Source organism: Manis pentadactyla, chromosome 8 (assembly GCF_030020395.1).
Source record: "Manis pentadactyla isolate mManPen7 chromosome 8, mManPen7.hap1, whole genome shotgun sequence".
Taxonomy (NCBI): Eukaryota; Metazoa; Chordata; class Mammalia; order Pholidota; family Manidae; genus Manis; species Manis pentadactyla.
The window spans coordinates 113,192,158-113,209,071 of record NC_080026.1 but is presented as its reverse complement, the minus strand read 5'-3'; the positions used below and the strand labels follow the sequence as shown (position 1 = coordinate 113,209,071).

Here is a 16,914-nt window from a genome sequence, read left to right as displayed (position 1 = left end):
ATAAGAACAAAGCAAAAACTGAAGAAATAAAACATCAGCAGACTCACAGAACCCAAGAATGGACTAACAGTTACCAAAGGGAAAGGGACTGGGAGGATGAGTGGGTAGGGAGGGATAAGGGGGGAAGAGGCATCACGATTAGCACACATAATGTAGCGGGGGAGAGGGGAGACACGGGAAAGGCAGTATTTACAGAGAAGACAAGTAATGATTCTATAGCATCTTACTACACTGATGGACAGTGACTGTAATGAGGTATATGGGGGGGACTTGATAATAGGGCGAGTCTAGTATCCATAATGTTCAAGTAATTGTACAGTAATGATATCAAAAATAAAAAATAAATAAAAAGATTAGTGGCTGTAAGAGTTCTGGAAGGAGGAAGGGGAGGAATGAACAGGTGACATACAGAGAATGTTTAGAGTGACAGAATTATTCTGTATGAAACTGTAATTGTAGATACATATCATTATGGGTTTGTCAAAACCCACAGAACTTTAAAACACAAAGAATGACCCTAATGTATGTATGACCCTAATTAATTATAACAAATGTACTAGGCTAATGCAAACTGTTTTGGGGGAAAAAGAGTACAAGTGGAGGTATGGTAGGTATATGGAACTCTGTGTGCTGTCTAACCAATTATTCTGTAAATCTAAAACTGCTAAGAAAACTAGAGAAAATTAATTTTTTTTAAAGCTATAGATTCAACTCTTTCTGCTGGAACCTCCATCTTCCAGTAATTCACCAAAGTGACCAACACAAAGGGAAAGAGGAGAGACACCACTGTATGTTCTCTAGACCTTTTAGGAAACGTGGCATTGTTCTTTTGGCCACATACACAGGAATCTACAGAAAAGGTGTTATAGTAGACATCAAGGGATGGGCACTGCTCCAAAAGGAGTGCCCCCAAATGTGACCGTGGCAAAACTGGAAGAGACTGCATGTCACCCGGCATGCGGCTGGCATTGTTGTAAACAAACAAGGGCAAGGTCCTTGCCAAGAGAATTAATGTACATGTTCAGCATATTAAGCACTCGTAAGAGCCAAGACAGCTTCCTGAGGTGTGTGAAGGGAAATGATCAGAAAAAGAGGGAAGCCAAAGAGAAAGGTACTTGGGTCCAACTCAAGCGCCGGCCTGCTCCCCCCAGAGAAGCACGCTTTGTGAGAACAAATGGAAAGGAGCCTGAGCTTCTGGAACCCTTCCCTAGGAATTCATGGCTTGATAGGTGTAGAGGCAATAAAAGTAAAAATGTTTCTCTTAAATTGAGTTAAGTGTGGTGTTCCCTTCACCCAAGAAATACTTAAAGCAAACTTTGTGTCTTAAAAAAAAAAAAAAAACAGCTGGATTCAAGTCAAATCATTATGCTCTACACCTAAAACTTATACAGTGCTGTATGCCAATTGTATCTCAGTAAAGTGAGGAGAGGGAAGCTGTAGATTCTCTTTTGCTTTTAGAATCAGGAATTGGGAAAAAGTAGGGGGCTGAGAGAAATAACAGTTCTATCTGCTCATCTGCTGGATTAAGATACTTTGAAAGAAATATCCAAATAAGAGCAGTATATAAAGACATGAGTGACAGTGAGATTCCCCATAGGAGGCCTCAGAAACTGTCTGGTCTACAGGTCAGGGTAATTTTATATCCTAAACTCTGACACCTGAGGGTAGGCTGCAAGGTAGTTAGTTGTAATCTGACAGTGGATTCCACACTTCTTAGCTGAGGGTTTCCAGGAATTAATGTACAAAGCAGTAAAAATGTGTTCAGAGAAACCCTAAAGGAACTTTATCCAGCTACATTGGGCTGCCAGTACCAGACAGTATTTTGGATTGAGAATCCACCTTTCATTATTTTCCAGTGCCATTTGAAATTAAACAAGGCTTGGGGAGCAGCTCAGTCCCCAGGGTTAGATTCTGACGCCTTGTGACTCTTGCCCCCGTCTGTCAGTTCCATAGCAGCGTGGAGCAGTAGTGGGTGATGGGTTATATTAGTTTGTTTGCCTGTATTTAATAGTCTCCCATTGTTGGTTGAAAAGACCCATTACATTAGACTCCACACTGCCTAGAAGAGCAGGATTGAGGCTTGCCACATTTAGTTGCCTGGTTCACTCTTTTCAGTTATGTCTAGAGTCCCGTAATAAGTTCTTGCTTTAGAGCGGGTGTTGGCAAACGGATCCAGCCTGCCTCCTGTTATTGTATAGCCTGTGAGCCAAGTAAGAATGGTTTTTCAATTTTTAAATAGTTGAGGAAAAAAGTCAGAAGAAGGATAAAATTTCATGACACATAAAAATGATAAATTCAAATTTGTGTCCATAAATATAGTTGCGTTGGAACACAGCCATGTCCATTTTTTTATGTATTTTTTATGATTGCTTTTGTGCTACAACAGCAAAGTTCAGTAGTTGTGAAAGAGATTGTGTGGGCCACAAAGCCTAAAATATTAACTGTCTGAGCCCTTACAGAAAAAGATCACCAGCTCCGACCATAGAGCATTAAATGGTTCCCTAGAGGTTTGAAAGAGTCTGGGTAACAACTAAAAGTTGCCAGAATTATTCTCAGGGAAGATGACACTGAGAACATCTGACTTCAGCTTTATTAATTTGGGGGAAGTGACTAAGAAATAAAACCTGAGGTGGGATAGAAGAAAGGAAATCTTCTGTTTCTCTTAGGCCAGGAAATAATAGCCTTATGATAGATAAAAATACATAATTTTTGAGGTATATTTGCAGTACTGCTAAACTCCACTTACTTTATTATTTTCAGTTCTGTGTTTAACTGCAGCATAATTTAAATAAAGTAACTTAGTCATCATTTTCACATCTGAAGCATAGGACATCAAGGGAGATAGATCTCCAACAACAGTCTCATTATTTCCATAGTATCACTCACACTTGAGCCTCAAGCCTTCTAGAACACAAATAATCGAAACCACAAGTTATCCAGAAACCCTGTCAGTTTCAACCTCCTCTTAGACTCTTGCTCAAGCTGTCATCAAAAGCCACACTTTTTAGTGTCATCTATTCCGGTTATGCTCACCCCTCTGGTGGAGAAATCCTTAGGAGGAGTAAAATGGCCAAAAGGTGGCAGTAGGAGGGAGGAGGACTAGAAACTAGAGAAACAGAGTCCTCCAGTCACACCCTGGACAATCTCGAGTGGGCTGAACTTCCAAGAAAAATCTTCCTTCCACAACCAAATAAGAATTTCAAAACAAATGCCAAAGGAGGTGTGAATTGGTTTTGCTTAAAGCATTACTCTGAGTGCCGTGGATTATAACTTTATCTAGTTTAGAAAACTTGATTTTTGAAGGTCCATAGTGTTTTAAGACAGTCAGAAACATTATAAATGTTTAACTTTCTCTGATGCTTTCTGAGTATCTTTTAACTATTATTTGGTTTTGGGTTAAATTAAAAAAAAAATCTTTATGTGAGTAATGAGCAGCTATGTTATTAAAAGAAAAAAAAAAAAGACAAAAAGCTGTCCTTATCCTTAGCTGTTGACCAGAAGAAACCAGATACTTCCGTGAAGAAACTGGGCAGTGTGGAGGAGCAGGGAGGAGAATAAGCCCATGCAGAAAAACATGCTTGTGGACTCACCGGAGGCTGGCTTTGCGTGTGGCTTTTTTCACTTGGACCTGTTAATAAATGGGGCAGCTGTCTTATAGATTTCCCTTGGGAATTGTGTAGTAATTTTCAAGTTTTATTAAAGTCCAATGAGAAAAATGCTAAAGGACAGGAAGAATTTATGTGTAGTTTAGGAAACTCCTCCTTTTGAATCTTTTAATGGAAATGTTTCCTGTGAATTTCATGTCAAAGCAATAAATAGCAAATACTTAAGCAAGTAATTACAAGTAAAAGAAAGTATACTTTCTGCCCATTGACATTCAGCCTCTGGATTCTCTGGTATTTAACTGGTTGTCTTTCTTGCCTATTATTAAAACTATCTTTCCATCCCTCATTATTCTCCCAACTGTCTGTTTTTCATCCTATCAAACATGAATTTCTTAACTATATCTGTAATTGTATTTTCAGCCTTGTCTCAGCCTCCCTTTTCTACCCTAATCTTCTTGCTCACACCCTTTGCTCCCAAGCATGTTTTTCCTGCTCTGTAATCCCTTTCTTGCCCAGTGGCCTGCACACAGCCTTCAGGCAGCCCTTGGAGCCCAGACACCCTCCCAGGGCTCACATGAGCCTTCCTCCCTTCCTCACATCTTGTGCTGCTGGCGGAGCAAAGACCGTCTGAATTCACCGTAGATGCAAATGCAGATCATGCTGATTAGGTCATTCACATTGAATTTCCTTCTCCCATTGCAATCCTTCTTTCCACATCTATGTTTATACTCTGCCTGCTACTTAAAATATGTGAGCCCTGCTGATAGAAAACTAAGGTGCCACCGTGTTCTGCATAGTGACTTATCAGACAGTATTGAATTTTGGGTATCTGTGGTGTGCAGAGCCCATTTATGCCATGTGTTGACATTGAGTCAGAGTAATATTAACAATATTATTAAGGCTGCAAAAATATATATAAAGACCAAACACATTCATCCTTCCTCCTCCAATGATTCACCATGAAACTTAAGTAGAAACATATTCTTCAGAGAAAAGGCTAAACTTGGTTCCTAGTGTAATATTTAGCACTAGTGACTCTAAATGAGGAAGCATTAAGCAAAGGAATTTTCATTTTTTTTCCTTTCCAAGAGAATGAGTTTTCCAAGTAGTCCAGAATTTGACTTGTATGCAGAAATGCCTAGGTGCATTCTTCTATCAATTTATGTAATTTAAGACATGTAAAGGTGAGAGCTAAAGATTATTTTTGTTGTTTTCAAAAGAATATGCTCTTTTAAAAGCGTGTTTCTGTTGTACCATTAGTTTAATAACAACTCAAAATTCTTTAAAGAAAGTTTGAAATTTTGATAATTTTAAGATTAGCAACTATTTAAATTATCCTTTAAGAAAAGGACTACAAAAATGTATCTCTTAATTTTCTTTTTAAATTTACATCAAGAAAAATCAGGGAACTTTCATAGAAGATTACAATAACTAATGTGTTTCAGTTCTGTAACCCCAGGTGATTTTTCTTTCTTTTTTGGTCTTACCTAATTTCCCTTATTGTTGTTATAGGATGTTACTTATATAATTAATAAACTTCAGTGCTGGGAAAGAAAGCTTGGGATTTATAATTTACAGGGAATCTCAAGACTTCTCTTCCTTTTGGCAAGCCTGTGTCCTTCTATTTCCAGTTTTTAATTGTAACCTCTGCAGCCTGTGAAGGTAGGAATGGGTGGAGATCACTAGGTCTCTGACCTCAGCACCTGAACTCAGCACATAGTTAGTACTGCAAAAGGTCATCTCGGGGTGATGATGTTCAAGGACTACAGGGTTTGTAAATGCCTCAAAACACTATCCCATCTTGACAGTTTGGAAAGCAGGATAGCAGAGTGCTTAAGAGCAGCCATGGACTCTACTTAAGAGTCAGCTGTGCCTGAATTTGAATCCCAATTCTGTCAAATACCAGATGTAACTTGGGCAAATTACTTAACTTCTTTGGGCTTTTGTTTATTTATGTATAAAATGGGAAAATAATGAAATCTTTATCTCATAAAGTCATCACAAGGATTAATAGGGTAAATCTAATGTGACTGTTGAGTGAATGCCGACTAAATGTGTCTGTTTTTATCATGCTTGCTCTCCTGACTGCCTGCCTACTTTGGAGCTTTGCTGGAGGTATTTTCTGGGCATCCCCATTTAATTAATTAACTTGTTTATTTTTGCATCCATCGATGAGGTGAGAGTTACCAGCTCAGCCTCTGTGTGCTGTGCTGTGTCATCTGCCAGCTGGGGATCATTGGCTCCTTCTATAGTTGCCCTGTGTTTTCCCATATCTGCTTATTGAAATGACCTTCTTCTTTTACTTTACAGATATATGTAATTGACAGTGCAGACAGAAAAAGATTTGAAGAGACGGGTCAGGTAAATAATTCTGTTCAGAATTCTCCAAATAACTGGGTATTCATTAATCAGCCTTGTGAATATGTGAGAGGGAGGGAGGCATTTTTTGTTTAACCTTTGCAGTTTAAACAAGACAGTCATTCTGGCAAGCAGGCAAAAATACCAGTTGCCTTGATGCATGATCAAAACCGAAAGTTTCTGTGATATGACTGGCCTTGCACTGTTCACCTTGTAAGAACTTATTCACTATGTAAGAACTTGTTCACCATGTAAGAACTTGTTCGTTATGCTTCAGAAGATTGGAGACTGTTGAGAATTAGGCTTGGGGTTGATTAATGATTGTGCATTGAGTCCCCTATACAGAATTTTATTGTTGTTAACAACCATTTGATCAATAAATATGAGAGATGCCCTCTCAAAAAAAAATAATAATAATACCAGTTGCCTAAAAAGAAATTAGCTGAGAATTCTTTAAATAATTTTTTGATTAAAACCTTTTAATTTTAATCAAATTAAATAAGTAAGGTATAAGCAAATGGAACTTACCACCATGTCCAAAACTCTTCAGTTTTCTTCCCAGGCCACATAGAAATTAACCCAGAGAAAAGTTCATCATTTCTATGTACATTTTTCACCAGCCTAATTGATCCAAGGTGACTTTGACAAATTGGAAGGGATGGGAAGAAATTGCAAGCCAGGACTAAGCTGCACATATTTCCAAGCTATGAGATAGATATACTTTGAACCCAAACATGGCTTCAAATGCAGAGTACATGTCAACATGATTACACAATGCAGTTTTTGTACACAGTTTTAAATAGAGAAGCAGTGGGCATAGACCATTTTACCCAGACTGAGTACAGCAATAATAAGCAAAGGGTAGAGTGGACCTCTGGAGAAACATGCTTATATCTCATTGCAGTGTCCTTGGCCTGTGCCCTAAACTACCACAGGTGGCCTTTCAAAGGTAGCAGCCCCTCCAGGTCTATGTTCCTTTTTCCTGGAAATTAGTTTGAGAACTCTCCAGACTCCTGGAGACAGCCCATCTCCCTTCCAGATAATGGTGGTTTATGGATCATCACTCCTATGAACCAATACTAAACATGAGCTTGGAAGTGCAGGGTATCATATAATGATCTTGACATTGAACCATTCAGTTCTCTTTGACAGCCCAAGTGTCTTAAGTAGCTAAAATGTGAGTTTAATAGGGTAGAGAGGGGTCCTGACATTTAGGAAAGCATACATTTTCCCTGTACTTACTGCAGAGAGAAGCAACATATGGTTTAGACCCCAACCAATAACCCAAAAATCAGAGACCTTGCCAGATGGACTAAAACAGTTGTTTTAGAGTGTGGGTTTAATGAAGTATAATGCACATGCATACATATTTTGAAGAGATTGATGAAGTCTCCAAACAATTGTCATTTTCAGTTTAAGTTTTAAAATGTGTGTTTGTTTACATATATACATAAATAAAACACATGTATATACATACACATACACATAGGTATTTATTTACTTGTGTGTGTATATGTGCATTGAAAGGTCATGGCAGATAATAATAACCTTGGGTAACTTTTAAACCTCTAACCACAACTTGTTTTCTCCCTTGAATAGTGTTTCTCCAAGTATGATCTATGAATCCCCTAGAGCAAAACCACCTGGAGAGCATGTTAAACATGCAGATTCCTGGGCCCTGGCTCAGACTTTCCAAAGTCAGCATCTCGGGTGAGCCCAGAAATCTGCAAAGGGATTCCTCCACAGGTTCAAGTTTGAGAACCACTGCCCTTGAAAGTTGCTAGTTGATCAGCTTTACTCTTTTGGTTTTTTCTAATTAGAAGTGCATGGTTAAGTATCATAGATTGATAGACTTCATCTTTCCCACCCCATCTGTTCCCATAATGATCCAGGAACTAGCTGAATTACTGGAGGAAGAAAAGCTAAGTTGTGTGCCAGTGCTCATCTTTGCTAACAAGCAAGATTTGCTCACCGCAGCCCCTGCCTCTGAAATTGCAGAAGGACTCAACCTGCACACCATCCGTGACCGGGTCTGGCAAATCCAGTCTTGCTCAGCTCTCACAGGAGAGGGCGTTCAGGTGAGATGACCAACAGGCGTGGTTGCTTGGCAACATGGCAGCCAACCAAGGTAATCTGCGTTATTGGTTAGACTGATCTAGATAGAAAAAAATATGAAACAAATAGCCTTTGATTGGCAGACGAACCATTCTGAGATGTGAAGGGCATGGAGGAGTTTGGTTCTTTTCTACTGAGCAACCAATCTGATATCATTAAGTATTCCAGGAAAGAAACAGGTAGAGCACCGACACAAGCCTCAAACTACCCCATAGGGTAGTCTTCTATTCAGAATAGAAGACTTCAAAGATGCTTTCTAACTCTAGGATTCTTTGACGATTGGGTTGGGGACTTTGTGTTGCATCTAATATTATGGATGCTAAATACTTGTGCTCCCAAGGTAAGAGTGCCATCAACAGTCACGCACACTAGTGTTTTGTTTTCTATGATGGCTGTCTCCACTACCCTGAGAGTTGGTTTTAAATTGGTTTCCCACTGAGAGGCTCTGCTGACAGAAACCCGCATGCTTTATACTGAGGAACTGTATACCATAAAAGCAGTCTCCTCCTCATTTGATATTTAGGACAGAACCTGGTTGTATCCCAGGCACCTGAGAGGCTATATCATCAATGAATGATAAACAGTGTCAGCTCTGAGGCCCCCACGCAGGGCACATGCTTCATCTGGTGTACAGTGCTCTGAGAGCCAGGCAGTACTGCTCTATGGTGGTGTGGGGGATTAGCAACAGCCAAAGAAATGGTGCCTTCCCTCTTTGCCGTATGTCATGTGTCTCCAGAGGCATGAGCAGTTTGCCAGGTTGCTTCTCTCTGAACTTGTGTTGGGGCACAAGCCTGTGGCTTAATTCTCGATTGTTGTCCAGGAGCCTCTTTCCATTTCCCTTCCAACACTCTTCCTGCCTCTCTCCTAAGACATTGGACACTGATTTGTCTTGAAACTGCCTGACTGCTTTTCTCTCAAGCAAATAACCACTTCCTAGAATCATCTCAGTTGTCACATCTGTTTGCTGCTTGGTTTTTTCTTTTCATTACATAAGCAGCAGAACCTGCCTCTGTGCTCAGCCTCCTGGTCTGAAGGCGATAGCTGGCACAGGACAGGTGCACCCCCTCCAGCCTCCTTGCTGCCTGCGCCCTCAGCTCTTCATGCACGCGTGCATGTTGTGGGCTCTCAGGTAGCTATCTCAGGTAGGACATTGGCTATGTCCCCCAGATGAGTGCAGGAGCTCTGGGGGTCTCTGAGGTTTATGTTGAGGGGGTGGGGGGCAGATGTTGAGTCTTATTTATTTCCTTCCCCCCTTCCTAAATTCTGGTTACAAAACTAATACGTGTTCATTGTAATCGTGTAAAAGTAAAAAAATTAAAAACTGAGCCCACTCAACAAAGGAACTAACTACCATTAACAATTTTATTCTTCTGGAGTCTCCTCTACAAAATTTCAATGACATATGTGATTATATATATGTCAGGTTAATATAACTGCATTTTTCAGCTTAATTTACAAGCTAGTTCAACAACTGCCACCCAGGATGTTTCTAAATAGGTAAACTTTGATCATTTTATTTAGCTTCTCGTTAAAAAAAGAAATCAAGTTTTGCCTAAGGTATTTCCCTCAGTTGTGCATAGGTGGTATTCAAGAGGCTCAAGGTTATTTTGGTGAGGATGAGGCCCAAGAGAAGATAGTGGTTTTCTTGTGTTTGTACAAATGACTTCAGCAAGAAGACTCTGCCTCTCTAAATGGTTTAGAATACAGGAATGGAAAGCAGAGAACATCTTGAGGCTGGGGACTCCAAAGGCAGGGCCTAAACAAAATAAATACATTTTGTGCGCATACGTCTAAGACAGTGGGAATTGACAGTCCTACAGTCTTCTTTCCCTTGGCCAAAGTGTTGAAAGGAAGAAAAAGCAAAGCTGGAATTAACAGTGAGGTTCTTGTTTCTTCAGCCAGACTTGGGGATGTAAAAAGAAGGACTAGGGTTTCTAGAATCAGTATTTAGCACAGTGGCATTCAAATCAAGGACACTGCCTCAGAGAGCCTGGAGATTTGGGAAGGAGTGCTTGTTGTGCCTTCCCAGGCCCCACCCAGCCCTGCTCCTGTCAGAGATTACAGGGATGGAACTCTCTGTCCCTGGCCGTGTAACCACCACAGAAATGGCTTCTTCCTTTGAAGTCACAGGAGACAGTGAGCCCTAAGTTAGAGGTTGAGGGTAGGCAGTGGGGGACTTTCAAATCAACCAGCTTCTGAATCCAGTGAGGCAGTCATGTATGGTTTGATTTTGTTAAGACAGTGCTTCTCAGATCAGGGTCTTCAGCAACCAGGTTCACAGGAAATGTTATCAAGAGAGATCCAGCACAGAACTGTGAGCAAAAACATAATGATTTTATATGGAGGAGACATAGTTTGAAGGTCACTTAATTAGTTTAGTAGATAGTACCATGGTGTGTAGAATTGGGTAGTTAAGACTGGGATTTCAAGGTTAATGAGATTAGCTTATGGTTAATAGAATGATATAAATTTAGGGAATTTAACCATTATTTGAGATGGGTTATTTAATAAAAATGTTAATTAAGAAGGGAATCTGCTGTCTGTTGTCCTTTAATGGTAACCTTTGGGAACTGGAGAAAGGTCGTGAAGTTTTCTGTGGAAAGGTTTTTCAGTGTGAGGCACTGACTGACCATGTCCCTCCCCAGGTAATGCCTCTGACCTAAGCTTTCTCCCACTCAGCGAGTTTCTTCGTTTTCACTTTAAAAAGAGTCCCTTAGGTGGAAGTTTTTTTCTGCATTGCTTAGTTCAAGGGCAGAAGTTAGTGATGATTCTTATTAATTAAGGCTTTACATTATTCCTAAAAGTGAAAGAGTCACTAGAACAATGTCAGTAAGATCACTTGCAGACGTGGATACTACCTAACAATTACCAACATTCCCTAAATTTCTATTTCATCCTCTCACTCCACCCTCCCCACCCGCTATCCCCTGAAAGCTGCTCAGTAGTGGGCTAAGCTGCCAAAATGACCAGATATTAAATGGGTCAAGTGACATGTGGCACCACAGCTCTAATGACCCTGAAAGAAAATGTAAGAAAGACCTGGAATTCCCACTACCATTTTAGGTGTTTAGAGACAGCGTCTCTGTTTACATGTTTGTGTGTATGTGTTTAATCACACTGGTGGAGAGACCTGGCTTATACTGAAACCTAACACCCTCAAGTAGTGAACAGCCACAGACCCACCAGATGGTGGGCTACACCCTCTGGATGAATAGGCAGGTCTATCACCTCTCCTTGGCTAAGCACCTGAAACACATGATTTGAGTTTGTGGAAGTTAGTGATTCCTGGGATGATTCCAGGTTCTTGTTCCACCTGATACTCTGAAGGCAAATTGCAGTCTTTACAAGGACAGGCAATCCCATGTGGTGGTCAGCAGTCCCTGCTCTGGTTATGGAAACTGACTTTGGAGGGCTTCAGGAGAGGAGAGTTCACTGTCTGCCTGATTGATAGTGACCAGGCCGCCAGCCCATCATGTAATCAAAGCAGGTTTTCATGGGAAGCTGTCAAGGGCAGAGTGTAGGTAAAGGGCGCTAGAAGCTGAAGGAGAACATCAGTCTTGGAAACTCTGTCCTGCTGCAAGACCTGTAGTGCAGTGGAGTGATCAGAGAGACCCAGTTATGTCAAGTAGATGAACGCAGAAAGAGGAGAAACCGAGAAATGTCTGGGAAGGAAACCCTGCAGCCCCTCCGTGAGATTGTGTCACCACACGGAGGCAGCCTCCCTCTCTGCCTCTGGGGCTGGGCCAGCGTTGCTAGTGCCTCGCCTAGTGTGTAACTTTGAGTCCTGGGACTCTCTTCTCTCCTAGAAAATCATGAACAAAGGGGTCTGGCTTAGAGCCAGAGAAAGATACAGAGAAATCAATCCCTCTTCTACCTATAGATCTGAATTTGAACCCCGAACCACATCTTTCCTTTGCTGTTGTAGTTTCAGGTGTTTGAAGACATTTCCTCTCTAAAGCCTCATGTGTGTGTGTGTGTGTGTAATTAAAATGACACTGCATTAGAATTTCCTTTCAAAGCAGTGATCAGCAGTGTCAGCCTGGTCTGTAGCCTTAGTCATAACAGAGTCCTGTCTACACCAATAACCTGGAGCTAGTAGAAAGTTCTTCTGGGTATTGCCTCCATGCCCCCACCTCATGCTTACCTTTTCTTTTCATACCTCTCCCACATTCTCTATCTTCCTGCTCTGAGCAAGAGTAGTGACCAGCTCACAGGAGTCACCTACATAGAAAGGACCACTAGCGGTCTGAGCCATACCTCAGAGTGCCTTGCCGATGAACAAAAACAGTCGAAAGCCCAGTTTCTTGGCTTTGTTTCTTTTTCCTTGGTCTAGGGGAATTTTCCCTTAATATGCCAACAGAATTCCAGTATTTTTTAAAATGACATTTACCACCTCTTTCAAGGCCTGGCATCAGTTACTTTTGACTCTTAAGTGTACATGGAACTGCTTATCTGCAAGTCAGACATCAAGTTTATTTTTAAATTTTCAAACCTCTCTGTAGACTAAGAAAGCAAGCTCAGGACATAAGATTTTGTTACCTCTCTGGTGCAGTGCCCTTTGTCACCAGAAAATTATTAATAGCAAGCAGTATTTCTGTATGCTGCATCCAGCTGCTCCTTGACCCTGGGGCCCAGTGGCACCATGGGAGATGCTGCAGTGCTTAGCAAGGGTCTGTGCTCCTTACCATCTTAAAGTAATTCCTGATGGGACTGTGAGTCCTCATGGCGTTAAAAGCCAGGCTCACCCAACCATGGCTACCCCTGCATCTTTCCAACCATTGAGCATGATGGATGCACTGAGAGATCTAATTAAAAGGAGCATTGCACAGACCTCTCTTTCCATAGAAAGGGGCACTGCGCCTTTAATCCTGGAATGTAGAGATCTGTAATTGGTAGGTTTCCACCCTTATAGTTAAAGGCAGCCTTATATTCTCCCCCGTGATTATAGTAGGGAATAATACCATGACATGGTAAAATTTATTCCCTCCGCATAAGACCAGACAAAGCTTAGTATTTGAGGTCCACTGTGTCTCTTTAGTCTCTGTCATTGAACTGAAGCTAATCAATGCAAATTCAGTTTCAGCAAGGTTGCTCAGGGGGAAGTGTGGTGGAGGAGAAAGGGGAGGACCTCCTCATCCCCATGGCAAAGATTGAATGTGCAGAAATTTGGTCAAACCAGTTTTTAACAATAAAGGTTCAACCATTAAACAAACCTATGAGTTTATTTCCTTCTTTGGAAGGCAGAGCAGTAACCTACTTCAAGTAAACAATCACCTTTCTCAGTCATCTGTTTTAAAAACCTTTTTTTGTTTTGGAAAAAAAAAAATCTTTGCCAAATTAAGGCAAGAGTAATGCAGTGCACTTATTTAAACATGAGAAGCAGAAGGCTCCTCCTCTTGCAATGATGTGTCTAAATGTAGAGTTTCCACTGGAGGTGGTGGTCTTGGCAGTTAATATGCTGGGGTCACACAGCAAGGTAAATATGCAGGCTTCCTTAAGCATAGATACCTGGCAACCTGGGAATATGGAGAGTTGAGAGGCCAAAAACAACCTCTGGCCCCTTCAGAACTGCATACAAGGTGCTAATCCAGTCTCTCTCCCCTACATTCCCTGGAAATCATAATGAAGAAAAAGCTAGAATTGCTCCCTTCGCCAACTTCAGTGTGACTCCCAACTTCTCTCTAAGCTTCATTGGCATTCACTGAGAAACAGTAAATGGTTAAACAGCCTGCATGCAGAATCTGGAATGCCCAGATTCACAGCCCACCCCTGCCACACACTACTTGGTGCCCCCATTTCCCCATCATAATGTGGAAATTCTAATAGTACCTACTTCACAGGATTGTTACAAGGACTAATTTAAAACATGTAAATTAAGTGTCTGTTGTAGGCCAGACATCACGCTAGGTTCTGTAAACACAGCCACCAGACAGCCTGCCGTGGACCTCCTTCAGGAATCTTGCAGGGCACCATTGTCTTTTCTTTCCAGGGACAACTTGGCAGAGCTTGTCCCTGATTGCACCAGAGAGGTGTTGTCCCCCCTTTGAGGGTTTCCTCCCCAACACTTCCCCCTCCAGCCCAAGGTCTCCTCTGGGTAATAACACGAAGGGTCCAACCCCCCAACCTCCAAGCACTTCAGATCAGGGCGGCCTCCCCAAGGCAGAGCAGCCACAGGGCTTTGTCCCCACTTAATTCTCTCTGTGCTTCCCACGCCCCTTCAGGTTGCAGGCGGCTCCTGCAGAGGTCCCAGGGCCGCAGGCCAGCTACGTGGCACTGACCTCTGGGCGCCCTCTGTTGGCAGGACTGTGGACCCTCAGACATCTGGAGGACACTACCCCGAAATCCCCTCTGCCTCCATAGCAGATACGCAGGAGAAAGTTGCTCCTCACCCTCCATGTTCTGCTCTGGGTTTCTGCAGCTGAGTAAATATTTGTCCTATCTCTCTGACTGCATTCATGTTCAGTTACATATGATAGAAGAATGCCCCCACCCCATAATCAGCCATAAAACAAGAGGAAAAAACGGTATTCATAGAGTGTGGGAACACAGCTCTTGATCTCTCAGAGAAAATGATTTGATAAAATATTGCAAGTCTATATAGAGGAGAAAATACTGAGATGCACACCTTTGATAGTGTTTGTACAGGCTCCTGAAGATGGAAAGTGCTGAGCTATTCAGTTTTGAAAGCAAAGAGAAGATGGTTATCTCATTCATCCCTCTTTTACTTGTAAAATATTTTTTGTCTCCTGGCTGGTTATCATTTTTTTTCCTGGAAACCAATTAGCTACTAAAATTAAACATGCTTCTCTTTAAATTAATCCTTTTCATAAATGGCCTTAAAGTTGGCCTAAGCTTTTCAGAGTAAGTAGCTGACCCAGTTGTAATTGGAGATGCGTTTGGAGTTCACTTTTCTCCCACCTGGGCATTCTCCCGCCCTCGGCCCACTGCTGCCCAGTGCTGTCCACCTTTGGGCTTTCAGCCTTGGCCAGCTGCATCTTGGCAAATGCCCTATGGTCTGCTCTGGGACAGCCATCAGATTATCTGGTTCTCCTGCCCAAGGGCTCTGATGGCCACTGGCAGAGTTTTAATCACTGTAAACTCAGGTTATAGTCAGATTAGCTGGGAGAGAGGATGCCTGCTGGTTGTTCCACAGTGATGTATTGTTTGTGGGATTAATGCTCCGAATGGCCAAGGGTATCAGCTGATATTTATTACTTAAGCTGTCTCAGCTGTTCAGGTTCAACTACTAGCTCCCTGGTCATGGGAAATTTGGGGCTCTGCATGTCATGTATGCCCTGAGATGTGCAAATGTGACAGGGACCTCAGTGAGTTTGTGTTGGAGATACAGGGAAAAGGCATTCATTGCAGACCCTCCTCTGATTTTGTTCTGGGCTTCTAAAGGGATTCTGCACAGCCCTGAAGGTCGTGCAGAAACTCTGGGGAAGGAGAGCATTAGAGATGGCTCCAAGGGGGGTTGAAAAAGAGGTCAACTCTGGCAGGCCTGGCACCCATGAGAAATCATGCCACCTGCCAGGTGGCTGTAGGCATTGTGTGGTTTTTACCTCTGTCTCTCTCCAGCCTTCTAAGAGAGGACGTTCTCAAGGTCACTGCCTTTAAGGGAACCTTCTCAGCCTCTCTGCTTGGTGGTGCTTAAAGCTGCAAGAATCAGGCCAGTCCTGTTTAAACCTATCTGTAGGGCTGCACGAACAGAAATGAATGCACATTGCCCCAGTGTGTGTCTAGTAACACACACTGCAAGTGGTTTGTTTTTCCAGAAAAAAATTTAATTTGACCCAAGTGTACACTGTCACACTGTAAACACACTGGGGCACCAGAAGGGTGGCTTATTGAATTTAATGCCCTGGCAAAGGTCAGCTTTTAGAAAAAGCAAAAGCCAAAATGGCTGGAATCTTTCCTGATAGCTCCTCAGTCAGGCCTTGGATCCAGGCAGATGTATTTATTTTTTCAGAGGGAGTTCCTGAAATTCACATTCAGGCCCTGGGAGCTCCCGCTCCCATCTCCCTCCTGTGCTCTCAGAGGGCCCCCCCCATCTCCTCCCCAGGGGGTCACACCTGGTTGCCCAGGTGGGCCTCCAGAGCAAGCAAACTCCCTGGAGCTGGTGACTGGGGAGGGAGGACTCTGGACCCTCCCCTCCCAGACTTGGGTGTGTGCCTTTCTTACAATTAACACTGCCTTTCTCTGCCCATTTCCCCCAAAGGACGGCATGAACTGGGTCTGCAAAAATGTCAATGCAAAGAAGAAATAAAATCTAGATGAGTGAAGACGCAGGAGCTGCAGGAGCTGAATTCTGTCCTGAAAAACACTAATTTGCTGCTTTCTGACCAAATGTTTTCCCATCTGTGTTCAGCTGCAGCTGTTTGAAGAGACGGAACGACACAGTTTAAAAAGAATCCCCATTCCAGCAGTAGATTTAACTGATCTCTGAGGTTCCGTATCATTTTTCAAATAAAGGAATTATATTATTTCCTCTGCATAATTGAAATAGTATTAAATGTCTCAAAGCACATGATTAGAAAATGAGATCTTTTAAATGAGCAAGAGATTGCATTGCAGTTTAGACAATTCCAGTGGGCTTTTCTTTAAAAAAAAAAGAAGAAGAAGAGGAAGAAGCAGCTTATGCCGCATTCCTTTATTTACTGACCTGTCCCTTACATTTCTCCCATGGTTTTAAAAGCACAGCATTTGCTGGTGTTGGTCAGTGATTTTTACCATCACCAAGTGAGCCAGGGCTGCAGTCTTCCTGGGCGGGTGCTGCTCAGGGGGAAGGGAAGGACAGCAGATGATTAAACCGTCTTGTCATGTAGGTAGGAGACTA

The 16,914-nt window shown here is 42.2% G+C and overlaps 1 protein-coding gene across 4 annotated transcripts in view; it reads left to right on the top strand.

Annotated features, from left to right (window-relative positions):
- The window catches only part of ARL3 (ADP ribosylation factor like GTPase 3), a 31,155-nt gene extending 14,580 nt beyond the window's left edge, over window positions 1-16,575 (top strand). Inside the window, exons 4-8 of one of the 4 annotated variants that reach the window (XM_036898449.2) lie at window positions 5,916-5,966; window positions 7,856-8,041; window positions 14,380-14,500; window positions 15,657-15,747; window positions 16,297-16,346. In XM_036898449.2, the coding sequence (XP_036754344.1) occupies window positions 5,916-5,966; window positions 7,856-8,041; window positions 14,380-14,500; window positions 15,657-15,664 (366 nt within the window). In that variant the 3' untranslated portion in view covers window positions 15,665-15,747; window positions 16,297-16,346. Of the gene's footprint in view, window positions 1-5,915; window positions 5,967-7,855; window positions 8,042-14,379; window positions 14,501-15,656; window positions 15,748-16,296 lie in introns of all 4 variants that reach the window. The other 3 variants (XM_057506261.1, XM_036898448.2, XM_036898450.2) reach the window with 3 other exon arrangements.
- The last annotated feature ends 339 nt before the right edge of the window (window positions 16,576-16,914 follow it).